This window comes from Myotis lucifugus, unplaced genomic scaffold (assembly GCF_000147115.1).
Source record: "Myotis lucifugus unplaced genomic scaffold, Myoluc2.0 scaffold_29, whole genome shotgun sequence".
Lineage (NCBI taxonomy): Eukaryota > Metazoa > Chordata > Mammalia > Chiroptera > Vespertilionidae > Myotis > Myotis lucifugus.
In genome coordinates this window covers 8,338,559-8,359,228 of record NW_005871077.1, presented here as the reverse complement: position 1 = coordinate 8,359,228, position 20,670 = coordinate 8,338,559, and the positions used below count along the sequence as shown (strand labels likewise).

Here is a 20,670-nt window from a genome sequence, read left to right as displayed (position 1 = left end):
AGAAGGCAGCGAATAATAATTTGTTTTACTTGGGTACAGTATTAGATAATTTTTGAACAGTCCATGAAATAAAGGTTATAAATTAACTTGTGTGAGAATTCAAATTTTTATTTTCTGAGTTTTCAAATGAACCAAATCTAAATTTAACATCTTGTGTTTTTTTTAAATTTATCTTTATTGTTGAAATTACAAATGTCATCCCTTTTTCCCCCATTGACTCCCTCCATCCCGCCCCCACTAACATCTTGTTTCTTGAGCAAAGGCTGACAGATCTACTTAAACTAGTAGTATGTTGTGGTTGACAAGAAGTCCAAAGGTAAAATGAACATTCAATGTATCCTAAAGATTAATCTGAAGAGTTTAACAACATGCAAAATTAACATTTCATTAAGAGTTTCACAATTTTGTACTGAAAAAATGAGGTGATGCATAGAAAAGCTCAACTCAATAACCTATAAACCTATAAAAAAAAAATGGCTGGTTGCTCCATGTAAAGTGATGGCTTTCACTCTAAGCACAGTGCCTCAGGCAGCTGTCCTGCAGGGACTATTCATACCTCACCATAGACAGCTCTGCTTTTCATCTGTTGAATTTTGCCTAAAAACTTTTCTTTACAAACCATATTTGGAAACCACTGCTTTTGGTAACAACATATCATTTCCATAGTCTGTGCTTCCAATGTCAATTAGGGTTGTGAATAGAAGACTTCAGACCAGTCCCTAACACACAACCATGGTGGTAAACACTACAGTTTCTGCTCTATGAATTTACTGTCTACACAAAAATAAAAGAGAAAGATCTCAACAGAACAACTCAATGTGCATTATCGATTGTTTTTAAAGCTTTGGGCATTCATACCTGTGCTTATTTTCACTAGCCTGCAGGAACACAGGTAGCAAAGATTTAGATCAAGAGTGGGGAACTTCCAGCCCTCAGGCCTCGGCCCTGGAAATCCTTTGGTCTGGCCCTGCCAAGGCATTAGGGGTGAGTTAATTAAATGTTTGACCAAATATAGCAGGCTAATTTTTAAGTTGATAATTTTGTATGGTCCGGGAATGATGTTATAAATATCCAAATGGCGCTTGGCAGAAAAAAGGTTCCCCACCTCTGATTTAGATAAATGCCAGTAAAGACAGGTTCAACCAGGTAGGACCTGATAGTGGAGTCTGAAAACATAAAGATGGCTCCTTCTGGTGCACGTGGTGACACTTCCTTTTATAAGAACCCCAGCTATGAGAAATTAACCCATGCCTCAGCTCACTAACTGCCTCTGCAAGATTACTCAAGGTGCTATGTGAGAGACAAAGCCTGGCCCAATACCCCTCTTCTTTGGGCTGTTCAGTTCTATTCAATTTTTCTGAGGAGTAAGGAAGGCCCTTCAGCACTCTCAAGAAACATTCACCAGAAGTAATTTTAAAAATGAAAATGTAGGTTCAAAATATAAATGAAGATTAAGAATTTAAGCTAAAATGACTCCTCTGTGAAATAGATTTTTCTTTCACCTCCATCAAAAGTTACGTGTCTCAGCTGATTAGCACCATAATGGATCTATCACCAGCTCCAGAGGTGTGGCCAGTATGATTTATCAAGGAGAAAGTCTGCAGTTGGTCAATGCTACCTCATCCCAAGAAGGTACAATCTGTATGTCAATCATGCTTGTTTACAAATGCTCACTTTTTCAGTTGGACTTTCTCACTTCCATTCACTTACTTTTGGCCCAGTTCATCACCATTGGGCAAGTAAAGTACATGATTAAAAGTCTCGGTGGTATATTGCCTGAGTTCAATTTCCCCATTCCCCAATTTACCAGTTGTGTAATCTTAGGCAAATTATTTTACCTTGCTGTACCTCAGTTTCTCTATCTGTAAAATGGAGATAACATTGAGACACAGAATGGTGAGTTTGGACTCTCATTGTGGGGTTCTTGTCCTACGAAGTTTGAAGAATAAAATTCGCAGACTAAAAGATGTTAAGCAAAAATGTGGAAGTTTATTTTAAGTGTACACAAACTCCCCCTGGGGAAGGGTCCCCAAATGGGAAAAAATGCTCTCTCTAAAATGGGAAAAAATCTAATCCTCTCAGTCTCTTTGTCTCCGGGTTTATAAATGCTGTGAGCTCTTTGTTCATTCCACTTTCTAATTGGACCCTTCCTTAATTTATATTCCCTCGTGCTTTTCTAATTGGCTACTTTCCTGCATGGTATCAGTTTCAAACTTTTAAAGCTCACTCGTTGCCCTCCTCCCCTCCCCCGTTCTTGTTCCTCTTATCTTGTAACATTCCTCCATTCTCTGTGAATGTAAGATAAGCAATCTGGCAGCTTGGAGCTGTCTCAACCCATTATGTATGTCTTCCTCTCTCATGGACCCCACTTCCCTAAAATTGCCTTTCCTGTCCCTGAAATTCCTTTCAATATCAGTATCACCTCATGAAGTTATTATAAAAGCTAAATGAGCCTGACCAGTGTGACTCAGTGGTTGAGCATCAACCTATGAACCAGGAGGTCGTGGTTTGATTCCTGGTCAGGGCACATGCCCAGGTTGCAGGCTTGATCCCCAATAGGGGAATGTGCAGGAGGCGGCCGATCTATGATTCTCTCTCATCATTAATGTTTCTCTCTCTCTCCAATTAAAAAAAAAAAAAAAAACCCACACAAAACCCTAAATGAGATAATGCATGTAAAGAGCTGCTGGGGTGGCCAGAGTAAGCACTTATAAAGTCAGCTATGACTATAAATTAACTTTGGTATCTATAACAGTCTAAGAACTGAGAAATCACTTAGAGATACTAATGCAAAACTGGTTGGCTTGGAAACACAGCTGAGTTCCATGAGTGGTACTACACTGTTATCTAAGACTTAAATGTTTAAAAAGTTTGAATGACTATCATAGAAATAAGCAGCAAGACAAAACCTACACTTTCATTGATATGTTATTCTGGTCAAGGTTTAACGGTCCAGTAGCCTACAATTTATAAATTTTTAAATCCAAAATTCTCAAGCACCAAAGAACCATGAATCACAATTACAATACAGGAAAATGTAACTACAGAGAATACCTTTCCAGGTGTTTACCTCCAGATATTTGTATTTTCCCATAAGACTGTTCAGAAGAAGCTCTGTCATCTAACTTCCACTTCATTGACTTATCACAACTCTCCCATACCCTTTTTGTAAAACACACTGAAGGCAGTGTGGTGCCCACCCACTGAGATCCATTCCAACCATGAGGTGGCCATGCTTGTTCCCAGAAATGGGTCACATCAGTGTTTTTAAAACAAACAACAAAAACAGGCCAAAATGGAGTCACTTTTGCTAAGCTATGTCACCAAACCAACACTTAATAACTAATCTAACTGCAGATTCAGGAGTGGAATTTTAAGCCAATCAGTTTGGAATTTCCTATCAGCACTACTGAGGTAATCTGCCTTCCCTAAGGAAAGGTATCCTTGCCTGAAATAATCCACTCTTTTAACTTCTTAGTCCCACCCTCTTTCTGCCTATAAAAACTTTCTATTTTGCCCTGGCCATTGTGGCTCAGTTGGTTGAGAGTTGTCTTATACACCGAAAGGTGGTGGGTTTGAGTCCTGATTAGGGCACATACCCAGGTTTCCAGTTCAATCCCTGACAGGAGGCAACCCACCCATGTTTCTTTCTCACATTGAAGTCTATCTCTCCCTTCCTCTAAAATCAATACAAAACCCCCCCCATAAACTTACTTTCCATTTTGTATAACCCCTGAAACTCCCTTCTACTGCTGGGTGGAATGCTGCCCAATTCATGAATCACTTAATAAAGCCAGTTAAGCTTCAAATATACTGGGTTGAATTTTTTTAAGGAAGGGGAAGAGAAAGAAAAATATGGATGTGAGAGGGATACATCAATCGGTTGCCTCCCTTACCTGTCCCAACCTGGGTGGAACCTGCAATCTAAGTATATGCCCTGACTGGGATTTGAACTTGAGACCTTCTGGTGCACAGGATGACGCTCCAACCTGAGCCACACAGGTCAGGGCATTACTGAGTTGAATTTCATTCTTTCACACAAGTTGTTTTTATTAGGTTCATATAACATATGTAAATGTCACTTAATAAGACTGCAATGAGAGTGGCTTTGTTCTTATGAAAATGAAGAAGGGTGCTTTGGAAAAGACACAATAAGAGGCCATCTCTAAAAATAAATTCATTGTGTGGTCAAAACCTGAAAGATTCTATACTCAGATTGTTCTGCATATGTCTTATGTTCTGTTGATATTGATTAAAAAAAAAACACACTGTGGAAAAGGATAAATTACAGGTGTGGCTTACAAAAGAAAGTCATTTTGGTATTCTAATCAATGCCGCAGCTCAAAACTAAAGTCTTGATGCTACATTAAAAAATTGGCAAATGGCCCAGCTGGCATGGCTCAGTGGTTAAGTGTCCACCCAGGAACCAAGAAGTCAGGGTTTGATTCCAGGTCAATCCCCAGTGGGGGGTGTGCAGGAGGCAGCCATCAATGATTCTCTATCATCATTGATGTTTCTATCTCTCTCTCCCTCTCCCTCTCCCTTCCTCTCTCTGAAATAAAAAAAAAAAACCATTAAAAAAATTTTTTAAATGGCAAATGAATGTACTTTTACATGTTTAGTGTTCAAATAAAATGTTAATGGTATATTCTTAAATGATTTTTCTCTGATTCCCTATTAAATTAACTGAACAATCTTCATACTCATGTCAGAGAGGTTTCTAAACCATTAATGTAATTTATGTCTAAATTCAACCCAAAATTTCTTCTACTAAATTAAAATACTAAACATTATTTTTCATGTTAATGTAGCATACAGTAAATTTTTTAAATAATAGTTTATAAAAGATAGAATGTTTAAACAAATTATTCAGGAAATGAAGAGTAAAGAGGAGGCTAAATATTATCAAGAAGCTTTGCTTTGTTTTGCTAACTTCAAACACAGACACCCATCTGATTTTCTTTGAATTGGAAGCAATTCAGCACTTACCTGAGAAGTTTTGGTAAATTATACTAATTTTAGAAATCTATGAAAATTAAAGGCCAAAGCAACAAGAAAATAATAGGAAAAGAACAAAAAACATAAAATGTAATGTTTTTAGCACAAAATTAATCATCCACATACCTGTTTTTGATGTGATAATATATTGCGAGAGCTACACTGTAAAATAAAATGCAGTTCAATGTTTCATAAGCATACTCAAGATGTTATGTATTATCTGACATCAGTCTGATATTTAAATTTAAGTAAAAGTCAAACAATCCATCTGAACAGTCCCATTTAAGTCAGAATGCTGATTTTAAAAATGGTCTCTTTAAAATAAATCAATCTGGTACTCATTCCTAGAAATTATTAAATCTTTTTCAGAAATACCGAAACTTCAGTGATATTTAAAAATTTCTCTTACTACCTGAAATCTTAAGCTTTCCTCACTTGTAAAATACAAGCACTACGTACAAATACAGGTGGTACAAATTAAACACCTTTAGAAATCTCCAAATCAGTACCTACTATTTTAGAAAAGTAGTGGTTTCTTTGTAACTACCAGAAAAATGTGACTATCACTCACAGGGGTTTGATATTTTTTCCCTTAAATCAACAACCTCATGGCAATCGGTCTACTTATTCACTCACTTGCTGAAATGGTACTGCAACTCCTATTTGTTATACAATCTTTAAATTTTATTTTACATTTTAAAAGATCTTAATTTAATGAAGACATTCCCCTTTTTGATTATAAAATGCATTATATCCATAAGATGAAAATTTTAGAAAACACAGAAAGTATAAGTAAAAATAATCCTTTTGCCCAAAGATGACTATTAGCTTGAGATACATAGATTCTATACATTATATATAATAGGTTTGTGTCCTACTTTTATTCTCACTAACATTTTCCTTACAATTAAAATAGTCTTTAAAAACATGATTTTAAATGGTTATGTTCTATCATATAGTTGTTGAATAATTTATTAACCATTCCCCTCCTAGTGAACATTTGTTTCTAATACTTTGCAATTATAATTAACAGCATAATAAATATTCTGAGATAAATATGTGTGCAACCTGTGTACATTATTTCCATAAAAGAACATCTTGTAATTGCAATTACTCAGTCTAAAGTCATTCATAATTGTAGGGCTCCCCACATACACTGCCAAATATCTTTGCAAAAATCTATACCAGTAGACTTCCCCACCAGTGTCTGTTTTACCTCACCCGTGCTAATATTCACCTTATATGTTTTGACAAAATGTTCTCTAACAGGGTAGGTTAAAAAATGGTGTACCTGTTTTCAATTTGAGTTTCTTTCATAACCTATCAAGTTGGCAGGCTTATTGCTATCAACTGGCCAATTTTTAAAATTTCCTCTTTTGTAAACTGACTAGCTCCTTTCACTATTTTTGTTTGTTTGCTCCTACCACTATTTTCTTTTTAACTCTAAAATTTACTGAAGAGGCCAAAATTCATTTATTAAGCTACCAAGAACAGAGGTAACTAGTCTTATCAGATTGCGTTCTGGGTCTCAGAGCACAGAAACTGCCATCCAAGGCACCCACTTAAGAAACTTAGGCATGCATGCTGGATTCCACTAGCTCAGAGATTTACCAATAACTTAACATGACAATAGCAAATCTCACTGTATCACAAGAAAATGTATATTCCTCCAAATTTCTCTCCAGATCTATTCATTCAAATAATTTCAGCTAACTGTTAAAAGTATTCAGGAGCAGCCCTAACTGGTTTGGCTCAGTGGATAGAGCGTCAGCCTGCAGACTGAAAGGTCCCAGGTTTGATTCCGGTCAAGGGCATGTACCTTGATTGCGGGCACAGCCCCAGTAGGGAGTGTGCAGGAGGCAGCTGATCGATGTTTCTCTCTCATCGATGTTTCTAACTCTCTATCCCTCTCCCTTCCTCTCTGTAAAAAATCAATAAAATATATATTTTTTTTTAAAAAAAACCATTCAGGAGCAAATAGTAATATATTCTCTTTCTCCTAATATTTTGAAAAGAATCTAAGCTCATGAAAGAATTGTAATTGAAGTAAAAAGGCTTCAGAATTTTTAAAAATAATAATATAGCTTTCAAAGTGCTTTCACATACATGAAAAAATACATGTTACTATTCTATTTTATAAATGAGAGAATTTGGGCTCAGACACCAGATGCCAGGATTTCTGGCTTGTATAATGGTTTTGTGCCCTTTCATTCTACCACAATGCACCTGGAAAAAAGAAAATACTGTTTTTTTCATGCTGTAGTGATTGCTCTTCTAATCTAATGTTAAGATTTAAGCTGAAAGCTTCATACGATTGGGCTTGAAGTGATTAGTTTAGTCACTTTGATTGAAGAAAAAATGGTTCTTGTTTCCCCTGGGAGGGAGTGTGACACAGGAAAACTATCACTAAACTGGAAATCAAAGCAACCTGGGTTCAAATCTGGCTCCTTCATTTATTACAGTTCATTCATCTCTCAGAGCCTTCATTTCCTCATTTATAAAATTAGGACAATTCAACCTACATCACAGAATTGTTATTATAACAAATGGAATATATAAAAGCATTATCTCAAATATAAAGTTCTAAAACTAAAGTTATTATTATTGTGATTCCCCTATCAATATTTCCATCTCAAGAGGTCTACTGGCTTCTGTAGATTGAGTGAAAATCTTCAGGGACCCAAACCTCCAGAGCCAAAAACAAGATAGGACATTATTGTGGTCTCAGACTTCCGAGAAAAATAGAGCCACTCTGAAGGACAATTTCCACTCCGGGGTCATATCCTAAAAAGCGAGAAAATCAAGCTGAGAATGCATGTACAGTCCAGCTCCCTGTGGCAGTTTCGTTGGTTAACTTGAAAGAAAGTGATTGCTGGGGGCAAAAGGCAGACAGCTGAAAACTTAATCAATTTCAGGTGTCAGGCTCCACTCCAAATGTCTAGCTTTGGAGGCCTAGTCAGTTCTGCCACATCCTCAGAAAGTGGTGAGGTTTCACTGTAGATGGGCAGGGACCAAACCAAAAGTATATTTGGATCAAAGGTTTTACTTAAATGCTTTGGCCACAAAACTAGGAAGAAAGAAATGCTATTTTCTTGACCAAGAAAACAGAATAGATTGTAATAATTGGCACTGTACTTGTCTTCTTACCTAGAACTAAATCAGCAAAGCATGTGAGGATCCTAAGACCTTTGAAAATCAAGAGATGCTGAGTCACAGAGATAAAGACAGGTGGGTAAGTAGTGCTCTCTGATGCTCAAAGGCCCAGGGCCATGTACTATTGGCCAGCTGTATAAATGTGCCCCATCCCCCAACACCTTTTCCTTGATCAACACCCCTTTGTTCCTTATAGGATTTGGCGGAGGTATTGGTATTTAGGGGAAAGATAGGAAAACCAAATTCTCCAACAAGAAATCATGCCTATGGCCAGGCTGGTGTGGCTCAGTTGGTTGAGTGCCATCCCATGCACCAAGAGATGGTGGGTTCGATTCCTGGTCGGGGCACATGCCTGGGTTTCAGGGCTTGATCCCTGGTGGCGGTCATGCAGGAGGCAGCCGATCAATGCTTTTCTCTCTCTCTCCCTCTCCCTTCCCTCTCTCTAAAATCAATTTTAAAAAATATTAAAGGAAAAAAAAAAGAGAGAAAGAAATCACGCCTATGAAAAAAAATGAACACAGAGAGAGGGCCCAAACTTTTTGTATTTAGGCTTTTCTTTCACTGTTAGAATAGCACCCAACCTTCCCCCCATTTAGTAACCTAAAATTTGTAAATATGTTTCCTCATTTTGGCATTTCACCAATTTACAGAAGCATTTTCTTTTAAAAATAAAAATATAAATTGGTTGTTTAGAACTCAGAGAATTTTCTCAAAAAAACAAAAGAATACTTGGTTTTCAAGAAGCAAGTTCAGCCCACAAATGCTCACCATGTCCACAATAAAGTTGAACTACTATTGTATTAATGAGTGTGTAATCAATTTTAATGACTAGGGGGAGGGAGCCAAGACAGGAGTAGGATAAGGTTTAGGCAAAATTTTAGAAGATGAGAGCATTCAGACTTAGCATCTTCCCTACCCCCTTATATTTTCAGGGCTCCCAGGTCCAACATGTACATTTTTTAAACAGGGCACTTTTTAAAACAACTAAACTACTGACTAAAGGAATATGAAATTTGGGTGGTGCAGAGAAAATGTCTTTTGGATCAGGGAAGCCACAGTATCCACGCTGCTATGTCTCAAGTCAGGCTTCTTAATTGGTCTAGCTTTTCAGCTTCTTTTCCCTCCATGTATTAACCTACAGTTTATTTAAAACATTTTATTTAAAACTTTCAAGGGAACTTTAGGGAGGGGAAAGAAGCTGTCCACTTTTATCAGGGGTCCTTAACTTTGGCTGCCTATTAGAATCTCCTAGAGCCGTGGTCGGCAAACTGCGACTCGCGAGCCACATGCGGCTCTTTGGCCCCTTGAGTGTGGCTCTTCCTAAGCCTTAGGAGTACCCTAATTAAGTTAATAACAATGTACCTACCTATATATAGTTTAAGTTTAAAAAATTTGGCTCTCAAAAGAAATTTCAATCGTTGCACTGTTGATATTTGGCTCTGTTGACTAATGAGTTTGCCGACCACTGTCCTAGAGGGGCTAAAAATCCATACACTGGATCTGTGGGGTGAGACATCAAACGTCAGTGTGTTTTTAAGCTCCCAGGTGACTCCCAGGCACAGCCAAAGCTGATTCCACTGATTTAAAGGATGCATAGCTGTAACTTTGGTGATTGCACCTCTCACACTTGACACTAAAGTATCAAATTGTCATCCAGTTTCCCTGCCCACTCCTAAGTGGGAGTCCATGTTACAACCAATGGTGATTTTAAGTCATCCAAGGATGAACCATTGAGCAACTGATTCAGATCCATTTGTAAATCCCAAGAGCTCGCACTGGCCCTAAAGGGGAGGCATGTTCCGCTCCACTCTGCCTTGCTCTCCCCATGAAGATGATTCCAGGATTAAAGGAAGTTAGTGGCTTTCGCTCTGGGCTCCAGAGCTTGAGCAGATGCCAACAGCCACATAGTGCATGGATGTTCAGGGCTTTCCACTCCTCTCCACAACTGCTAATCATTTACTCTAGGAAATGCTATACTTCCCATTTCCCAGCAGTAAGTCTAGGCTCAGGGCAGGAAGTGTTGTGGAGCTTTCATATGCACACCTCTTCCCATCTATAGTAGCTGACTGTTTGGGTTTCTGCCCACTGGTTGGTTTATGCCCACTCTTCATTTACCACGCCCTTAACACCAAGGTATTGAGGGAAGAAGCCTCATTTCCATTTAGATCCTAGAAATACCAACCCCACAACAGAGAAGGCAGCCTCTCTCCAAGTGGTCAAACTTCTACCTTCCTCCTGGAGTGTCCACAGAAGACCATGACAGTCCCCACTGCTTGATTGAGGCTGTGACTAATTGTCACATGTGGTAACATTCAGAATAGGACTTCTAAGCCAGAAAATCTGGCCCACTGAGATAGAATACTTCCTAATAGCAATGTAAACACTTACCTCAAACACTACTATGCACTGTTGTTAAATGTGTATTTTCTTAAATATAGAGGTAAAATACCCCAGATTTTTCACAGATGAGCTGAAGACCACAGACCCTGGCACATCAGGTTCTCTGTGATCTGTTTCAAATGCTAGTGGGAACATTACAGGAAAAACCAGTGTTCCTTCCTTCTTACCTCCCATTTTAAAACATAAAAACTGAAGCCCAACATGGGAAGGATTTTATGTCAAGACTCCCCTTCCTCCCTTAAACCCCACTTGAAAATAAGATCCCCCAAAGAAGGGTCTTATCCAAACCCTCACCCCTTGGTGACAGAGCCGAGGTCAGACCTCAGATCTCGATTGTGGGCAAGGACACTTTCAATTATGTCAGGCCTGCTTTCTACTGTATCCCCAAGTCTTAAAGTGGAATCTCATTTTATTTTGAAGGTAAAATATTAGCAGAGTCATGCAAGGATAGCCTTAATAAAAAGTGGGAAGGTAGAAAGTATGCACAAAAATAAAAAATATGCTTTAATTTATATTTAAAATAATTTCAAAATTTGGTCTCTTTACCTAACTGGTAATATTAACAAATATTTTGAACACCCCACATTTTAACTACCAAAATCACATTTTAAAAAGATTTCCCATAGTCAATGGCCTCCCCCTGCCAGATCCCACAACCAACCAGTTAGGAATAGAAAAAGCATTCATTTAAGCAAAAATCTGTATACCCACCATTTAATTGTATACTTGAGGTTTGGTTGACTGACTGTGCTATCGTCTAGGAAAATAGTGGAGCAGGAGCTGTATTTCCTTGCTATTTGTCCTGGAGGATGCTGGAAAACAATGGCGACAAGACAGTAACAATTAAACAGGGCTCAAAATTCTTCCAAAGAACATCATCCCCTTAAACTTCAGATCACAAAGGAAAAATGTCTTAGCAAGAAATGTGAATACTACCCAGCAAGAACAATATAAAAACACTTTCTTCTTACGATGAAATTCCTTGTTCTTCCACATATAAAAGTCACCACACATAGTCCCAAACGCCCTTCATTGGAAGAACAGTACTCTTGCTATCAAGCATCAGAGTGCAGAATCCATAAAAATCAGCTGCCCTGGAGCCTGTGTGAAACAAGCAGACTGCTAATTACACTAACAAAAGCTCCCAATTAAGGGAATGTCCTGGTTTTATGCACCAAGACTCTACTGTACTCTATTCTTGGGGTACAGAGTATTTGGGGGCAATGGAAAATGCAGCCAATGTTAATTTAGAATCTCCTGGTTAATCTACTTGAATTTCAAGAGGTGATGTTAAAAAAAAAAAAGTATTCCTTTGTTAGGGCAAAGTTATCTTTTAAAGGGAAGATTATCTGATACTTTGCAAAAGAGTATCAATGGATGATCTTCACATAGTGTGTCTGTGCACTATGTAAGGAAAGGCGCAAAGAAGGCTTGTAAGTTGAAGTTACAACTTGGATGTCAATTTTCATACCTATTAAATTGATCACAACATTCTCACTAAGACACTATTAAGGCACTAAAAATTCTTTCTTTTTTTAAGCTCTTATAATAACCACATTGAAATCATGTAAGACACACTAAAATATCAGAAGCTAATAATAGCTATTAATATGGGAGGCAAGTTTTTAAAAGTTCTCATGAAATTTTCCCTACTAGTGTAAAATCTACTACAAACAAAACCTCAACAGATAAGTTTAACACAATACAGTGGGGCCTTGACTTACGAGTGTCCGAACTAACGAGTTTTTCGAGATACGAGCCGTCTCTCGGCCGATTTTTTGCTTTGAGTTGCGAGCTAAAATTCGGGTTACGAGCCAGCTTCAGATACCCCACCGCTAGTTGGCGCAGCGAACGTCACAGTGAACGCCACAACATCAGCCCAGCATCATGTGTCTCACTCGTTCACTTTTTGATTTGACATACGAGTAATTTGAGTTACGAGCTCCATCATGGAACGAATTAAACTTGTAAGTCAAGGCCCCACTATAATTCAGTAATTAACAGATGTTAATGAATTTTTGGAGATACAGGATAACTTTGGAAATAATCCCAAAAAAAGCAGCAAAAGGACAATAATAATTCACTTCTATTATTGTATGGTTTCAACTATTCTGATTTCTTCACGATTAAAATGTGAACAGAGTCAAGGAGAGGAGCTGAGTGATGCACTCTAGTGAGCATACTCTATAACCCTTCACATTCTAAGACACTACCATCGTGAGTTGCAGGGCAGGAACAACCCTGGGCACATAGTACCTAAGGTTCAGAAGATTAACCTGAAATCAGCCCCACTGAGGGGCTGGCCAGTCTTGGCCTGGGATTGCCCAGATGTTAGCCTGAGCCTCCCAGTACTAAGGGTTGGTGTGCCAAAGCCCTCACTTTGCCAGGGTATGCCAACTCAACTTTTAAACTCTTATTTCTAAATTGAATAAAAATCATAAGTATTAAGTTATAAAAGATTTTTATTTTCAGGGTATGTCATCACTCTAAAATATCATCTGGGCTTAACTCATTTGTTGAATGTCAGAACTACAAGATTCATAGAATGTAAACCTCTTGATCTGAAATCTACATCACTAAAAAAAAAAAAAATAGTGTTCTGAATACTTTACGTGTATTCATTTACAACTCACAAACCCCTAGGAAGGTAAGTAGAATTCCCATTTAAGAGTCAAGAGTCCAGAGAAATGAAGTAATGTTCCCAAGATCAAATCTAAGACACCAGAGCTCAAAAGGCATATTTGTGTGACACCAAATACATACCTTTCTAACTATAGTTCTTCACTTACGCCATGTTCTCCCAGATCTTTTCATACAATACCCCAAAGGCCCTTTACCTTCTCTGACCCCAACTCAACCTAGAACCTTGTTGACAGCCCTTGCTCGGGACTCCTTCCTGCCATCTGGGCCGAGGGTCCTTCCAGGTGCTCTTTCTTAGGCTTTTGTGACTTCTACAGTACTGACCAATCTCCGCTGCCATTTCCAGCTCACTCGTCTCTGTTCTCTAGGATCTAGACTCCAAGTCTCTTGGAGGTAAACTGGATAAATTTCTTGAATCAGCAAACACAAAGCAGCTTCATCCAGGGACCAGAGAGCCTTTTTGGCCCAAACCACAGCCATCACACAGGAAGCTTGCCTCCATGGGCTAGCTGGTCTTTGACTGGTCATGACAGCACAGCCTCAGCAGAAAGGAGCATGCCATGTCAAGCTGGCAAACAGGAGCTCATAGCAAGGGCCCATGCCACTGGTCAGTGAAATGCTGACATGTTTAGGACACACCTCAGTGGAGCAATGGCTGGCTCTCTGTGACCCTGCAGGGAATTAGCTAATATGGACGAGACATTTCAAGACAAGTTGGGCTAGAACATGGGTTGGAGTCAGAAAGCCTAGAGTTCCGAATGTAGCTCTGCCACTGATTAGCTATGTGAACTTGGGCAAGTTCCTTAAGTAGGATGATCACATGCTCTGGGTTGCTGGGGCAATCCTAGTTTGCCCGTGTTGCCCTGAAGTAAACAATATCAGCACCCCCTTTCACACTCATTAGTGTCCTGATTTGGACAACAAGTTATAAGGTTGCCTTGTGCTTTACCTCCTGCAGATTCAGTACCTTCCATCTGTAAAATATGGAGAGCAAAGGCTACCCCTCATTGTGGTGCTGTAAGGACTGCATGGGATAACAAGTGGTGTGCTGAGCACAGAACCATGCTCAATAAGTATGAAGTCACTTCTAACACTTAGTTTCTACACTTTAACTTCTCATTTTCAATGGTTGAGTAAAGTTGTCCTACCATTTCTTAGGGTTCAATAGGATCAAATAAAAATAAAGCATTAAAAAATGAGATAATATTACTAGAGGAAAAGAAGTTTTAAATGTTTGTAAAAAAAAAATATTACATCAATAAAATCTCCAAAAATGAATGCTGCATAATTTAAAAAAAAAATTTATTCAGAGGAGAGCAAATCATGACCCTGATTAAAGATAGAACTGTGTGTGCACAGACGAAATCTGCACCAGTTTCCCTTTATTAATATTAACTGAGGGCTTGATGCGCACAGAACATGCATGGGGCAGAGACAGAAGTGAAAATGAGGTGGCAGTGCCCTAACCGGTTTGGCTCAGTGGATGGAGCGTCGGCCTGTGGACTAAAGGGTCCCAGGTTCGATTCCGGTCAAGGGCATATACCTTGGTTACGGGCACATCCCCAGTGGCGGTTGTGCAGGAGGCAGCTGATCCATGTTTCTCTCTCATTGATGTTCCTAACTCTCTATCCCTCTCCCTTCCTCTCTGTAAAAAAATCAATAAAATATGTTAAAAAAAAAAAGAGGTGGCAGTGCCCAATGTTACCACCTGCTACCTCCCGTACATTGCGGTACACAGTCTCAGTAAACCATGAGGCAGGTGGGGGTATTTTCCTCATTTTACAAACAAGGAAACATCTAAAAAGTTACACAGCTAATAAGGAGTGGACACAAGGAACATTCTGTGAAATTCCCCTGTGCAATCCCAGAGCACTCATAGTGGGGAAGGACATACATGTAGATGACACCAGGGCTAAGAGAAAGGAAAGTTGCATCATATCCTTCCAACACCACCATGAGCTCAGAGACACAAAGATAAAAAGGACAAAGTAAATAAAAGAAAAACTCCTCTTTGACTGCAAAGTGTTAACAAACTAATATTCCATAGAAAGAAAAAGGAAGACAAAATAGCTTTTAGCAGGTTCAATTTCTTACAGGAGGAAAGAAGAAAGGGCAGGAAAAGCAAATAGCCATGGAATTAAGAACAGAAGTGAACAAAATCATTACTCTCTGAAAATAGAAAAATAAACCAACATCGGGTCTCAAAGACAAACACTAGGAAATGCCAATTTTGAGGTAAAATTTTACTCTGTTGTGTCATGCATGCTGTCATCTATATATATAAAAAGCCAGCGACCAGAACTCCATGATGACTGGAACGACCCGTGGCTATGATGCCCACTGTGACCAGCGAACCAGCCCGATCAGGGGGTAGGGCCAGTCAGCCAACCTCCCGTGGCACCTCGGCCCCCCCCCTCCCCCGGCCAGCTCCGCCCCTGATCGGCCTCTCCCACCCCAATCAAGGGCAGGACAGCAGGCCTACCCTCTCCCCTGCCCCCCACAGCACTTACCCTCTGCCACCGGCCCTGCCCGATGGCCCCCACACCCAAGCAGGGGGCGGGGCTGGCCAGCCAACCTCCTGCAGCCCCTCCACCCAGCCGGCCCCACCCCCAATCGGCCTGCAGATCCTCTCTATAGCGGCCCTGCTCCTGATTTCTGCCCGCTACCACAGTAGGGGGTGGGGCCGGCCAGCCCACTGCCCACAGCCCCTCCCCACAGCTGGCCCCACCCCCAAACAGCCCCCACCACCCCGATTGGCCCACGGCCCCTTCCCCCAGCCAGCTCCGCCCCTGATCAGCCCCCCCACACCAATTGGGGGTGGGGGTGGCCGGCCAAACTCCCACAGCCCCTCCCCTGGACACTGACCCCCCAATCGGCCCCCCCACCCCATTAAGGGGCGGGGCCCATCAGCCAATCGCCCTCGGCCCCTCCCCGCAGCTGGCCCAGCCCCGATCGGCCAGCATATGTATTCCATGCTGTAGTTTTGGGGGTAGGGTGAGATGGGAAATGAACTTATTCCAGAATGCTGGGGATAAGGTAGGGCAGATGTTTATCTAAGTATAAGTCTTAAAATTTTTAATTTACAGAAAGGCTCAAATATGAGTTAGACTGGCCCCAGAATGTAAAAAAAACCTCAAGTTTCTTTCCTACCTTTAGCACTCTCTCTTCTACATAATTAGTAAACAGTCACAGAAATACAAATATGTCAAATATTTGCACAATGCAAATGTTTAAGGGTCTTAACCATATCCCATCTCCATTGCTATTCATAACTACCCTTTGAGATGGGGAGGCAAGTGGTATTGTCCTCTTTGCAGGTGATATAATTAAAGCACTTTACCAGGTGACAGTAAGTTGGCATCAATAGCAAAGAAGTATCAGAAGAATCATAATTCAGGCCACTCAACTCCTAATAAAGTGTTATTGCTACACTACATTGTTCTTCAGCAACATCCATTCGAAATTCCCTATGAATGCAGTTATATTGGTCAAAAATTTACTGGTTCTAGAAGGTTATTTCTTTCCTTGGGAAAAGTTTAAAATTTTTAACAACGGAAGTAAAAAAAAAAAAAGAGTTGTGCTTTGAAGAAACAAATATCTTATTACTGATCAGTTAAAAAAATTGAATTCATTGAACTACAAACAAAATATTAAAAGCTAAAGACCAGCTATTTTGGAAAACAATTTGGCAATTTCTCAAAATGTTAAATATAGAGTGACCGTAGGACCCGGCAACTCTACTCTTAGGCATATACCTAAAAGAAATGAAAACATGTCCATAGAAAAACATATATAATAATGCCCATAGCACCATTATTCACAATAGCCAAAAGGTAGAAACAACCCAAATGTCCATCAACTGATGAATGAATTAGACAGAATGTGCATACCTGTACAACAGAATATTATCTGGCCATAAAAAGGAATGAAGTTCTAATTCTAAAACAGATGAACCCTGAAAATGTTCACTAAGTGAAAAATGCCAATCACAAAAGGCCACATATTGTATGATACCATTTATATGAAATATCTGGAAGAGACATGTCCAAAGAGACAAGAAAGTAGAGTAGTGGTTGCCAGGGGCTAGGGGAAGGGGATGGGGTGTGACTGCTAATGGGCATGGGGTTTCTTTTTGGGATGATGAATATGTTCTAAAATTGACTATGGTGATAGCTGCACAACTCTGGGAATATACTAAGAACCATTTTATGGTAAAAGCTGTTTTTAAAAATAAATTTTTTTATAGAAGGGTACAAAATAGTCAAAGACCAAAGACAAAAAAAAAATACTCTATGGGATGGAATGGAACTGGAAATTAGGTTGTCAGTAAGAATTCATGATTTCTAAAATGCCTATTTCCTACATATAAATGGGCCTAGAAGCAATGACACTCCAGTAGCAATGAGTATATACGGAGTCCAGATCTGGTTTTCTATCACTGTTTGTCATGAAAAGGAATCAGGGCTCCCTGGAGAAATGGCTGATTCCAGGGCTGACCCAGGGAAATACAAGCTGAGCCTGGAATATCTTGTGCCAAAAAACAAGGAAGAGAGAAAAAAAAAAAAAAAAAGTGGGGCCATGCCATGAGAACACAGAGCCAGTGTGCAAAGACTGTTACTAGCCAAATCTAGGACAATGTGAGCACCAAAATAATTAAGGACAACCAATGAACTATATGTAAATCACTGAAAAAAAAGATTTCCACAAGTCCATATAAAGATGAATGGATGGAAGGATGGATGGATGGATGATGGATTGTTGGTTGGTTGGACGGGAAGAAAGGGCTCTTAGAGCAGAATGAGACTTCCAAATATAAGGGTTTAGGGATGGAAGCTAAAAAATTACCATTTGCAATGAAAATACAGAGATTGGTTCAGGCAAGAATGATCAATAGATGCTAATTTGAGGATGGGAATAAGAAACAGGATATCTGCATGGTCTTAAGTGTCTGCTCATAGACTGCTCATTAGTTGTAATATGAAAACTAGTCAATACACAATGGAGAATCTGGACAGCACCTTGTCAGGTGATCAAAATCAACATCACCAATGAGGTCAGTTGGATATAGCATGTCTCCAGAGTTGATACACGAATAAGGGCAAGGAAGTACTCCATGACATATTTTGGCCAGAAGTGCTGACCCGAATCCAAAATGAGAAATATTCTGTTAACAAAACACCTGGCCCTGCATTCTTCAACAATATCAACAGCATGAAAGAGAGAGAAAGTCTGAGGGTCTCTCCAGATTAAAGGAGACATAGGGGCACATCAACTAAATGCCACATGTGATCCTGAATTAAAACTAGCACCAGATGCCTGACCAATGTGGCTCAGTGGTTGAGCATAAACCTATGAACCAGGAGGTCACGGTTCGATACCCCATCAGGGCATATGCCCGAGTTGTGGGTTCAATCCCCTGTGTGGAGCATGCAGGAGGCAGCCCATCAATGATTCTCTCTCATCATTGATGCTTCTGTTTCTCTCTCCCTCTCCTTTCCTCTCTGAAATGAAAATAAAAATAATAATTTTAAAAAAACCAGCACCAGAGTATCATGCTACACAGGACATTATGGGACCACTTAATTTAAACAGCTGGAATATGAACAGTCAATTAAAAAGAACAGTATCAATGTTAAACTATGGATTTTGGTAACAATATTGTGTTTATACAGAGAATATCCTTGTCTTCGGAAACCCAGTGGAGAATATTGGGAAGTAAAGGGCAGAATGAAGGCAAACTACTCCAAACAATTCAGAAAAAAATAATATAGGAAATAATATAGGAAATGTAATCAGAGCATGAGGTAAAAATGATAAAACACTGGTGAATCTAGATAAAGGATAAATGGAAATTTTCTATATTATTATAACTGTCCCATAACTTTGAAATTTTTCCAAATAAAGGTTATTAACATATATAAAGTAAAAGAACAAACCATAACACAGATGCTCTGATTAAAGCCTTTACTTAAAGAGTAAGGGTAGAAGAGTCTGATTCTTACAGGGCTTTTCTGACAAACTGTTAGCACTCTCAGACTATGATTTTTTTTCTTTCCTCTCTCTGCTCCAGAAGTCCCTAAGCAAGGTGATGAAGTTGAAAACTGAGGAGTTAAGGGAGCAATAAAGCAAAAAATAAAATGACATAGTGAGGAGGGTGAGGCGTCCATTGAGCTCAAACAGGAAGAGATGGGTCCCTAAACAGATGAGGTCAAATTAGAACTGCTCCTTCCCACAGCAGTCTCTCAGAAATATGAAAACCAGGCAGCTTGGCCAAGAATATGTGCTGGCTGATTCAGAGATAAGATCCTCATACCACACACAAAAGACTAGGCAGGGGTGGGCAAACTTTTTGACTCGAGGGCCACAATGGGTTCTTAAACTGGACCGGAGGGCCGGAATAAAAGCATGGATGGAGTGTTTGTGTGAACTAATATAAATTCAAAGTAAACATCATTACATAAAAGGGTACGGTCTTTTTTTTTTTTTTAGTTTTATTCATTTCAAATGGGCCGGATCCGGCCCGCGGGCAGTAGTTTGCCCACGGCTGGACTAGGGCTTCAAACACAGGAACGCCCATTGAGAACAGGCATTTTGTAGGACAAGTCATCAAATCTGTTCAGTGACCTTCACTTGGGTGCCTTAACAAGGACAATGTAGTTTCCCAAATAATTCCACACTTTATATTACACTCTATTTGTGCCTCATAACAAGAGTGATAGAATGAAGTGTAATAGGAAAGTGTAAGAAAAGAGAAAGCCCTCCATACATGTAACCAGACACTCAAGGAACTGACATCTGTATCAACATTTTCGAATGTATAGCATTATAATTTTTAGACATTCTGAAAAAAAGAAAAATATTAAGAAGAGAGGACATAACAAAACAGCTCTCCCATATGAACATCCACTGTGTCAAGTCAAATGAATGGTGTGGGAACCAAAGTATCTAGGGCTCCTCAGTGAGGTGTGAAAATCCTGTACTCCATTATTGTTGCAACTTTCCTGTAAGTCTGAAATGACTTCAAAGTAAAAGTTGGATTCCTTAACCTTATTGGAGTTTTAAAATCTCACTGAGATTAAAACCTTAACTGAAGCTTCTTTCACACCCTCCAAGCACATTTTATTGGTACTTACATAACTACATATCGGTTGCTCAATAAATTAATGTTCTATTAAAAGTAAATCTCCCAAAGAGGCAAAAGCAAGGTTTAGGATATATATTTTTATTGATTTCAGAGAAGAAGGAAGAGGGAAAGAGAGATAGAAACATCAATGATGAGAGAGAATTATTGATCAGTGGCCTCCTGCATGCTGCTACTGGGGATTAAGCTCACAACCCAGGCATGTGCCTTTGACCGGAATCTAACCTGACATTCCATCCACTGAGCCAAATTGGCTAGGGTGCAAGATTTAAAATTTCTTGTCCTGGCCAGGTAGTTCAGTTGGTTAGAGCATCATCGTGACACGCCATCGTTGCGGG

General features: G+C 39.5%; 1 protein-coding gene across 2 annotated transcripts in view; it reads right to left on the bottom strand.

Annotated features, from left to right (window-relative positions):
• CCNY (cyclin Y) overlaps positions 1-20,670 on the bottom strand; it is a 170,603-nt gene that overhangs the window by 50,889 nt on the left and 99,044 nt on the right. For both annotated transcript variants that reach the window (XM_006086704.2, XM_023752256.1), the window contains 2 exons: positions 11,263-11,363; positions 5,125-5,160 (listed from right to left, as the gene is read on the bottom strand). In XM_006086704.2, the coding sequence (XP_006086766.1) occupies positions 5,125-5,160; positions 11,263-11,363 (137 nt within the window). The remainder of the gene's footprint in view (positions 1-5,124; positions 5,161-11,262; positions 11,364-20,670) is intronic.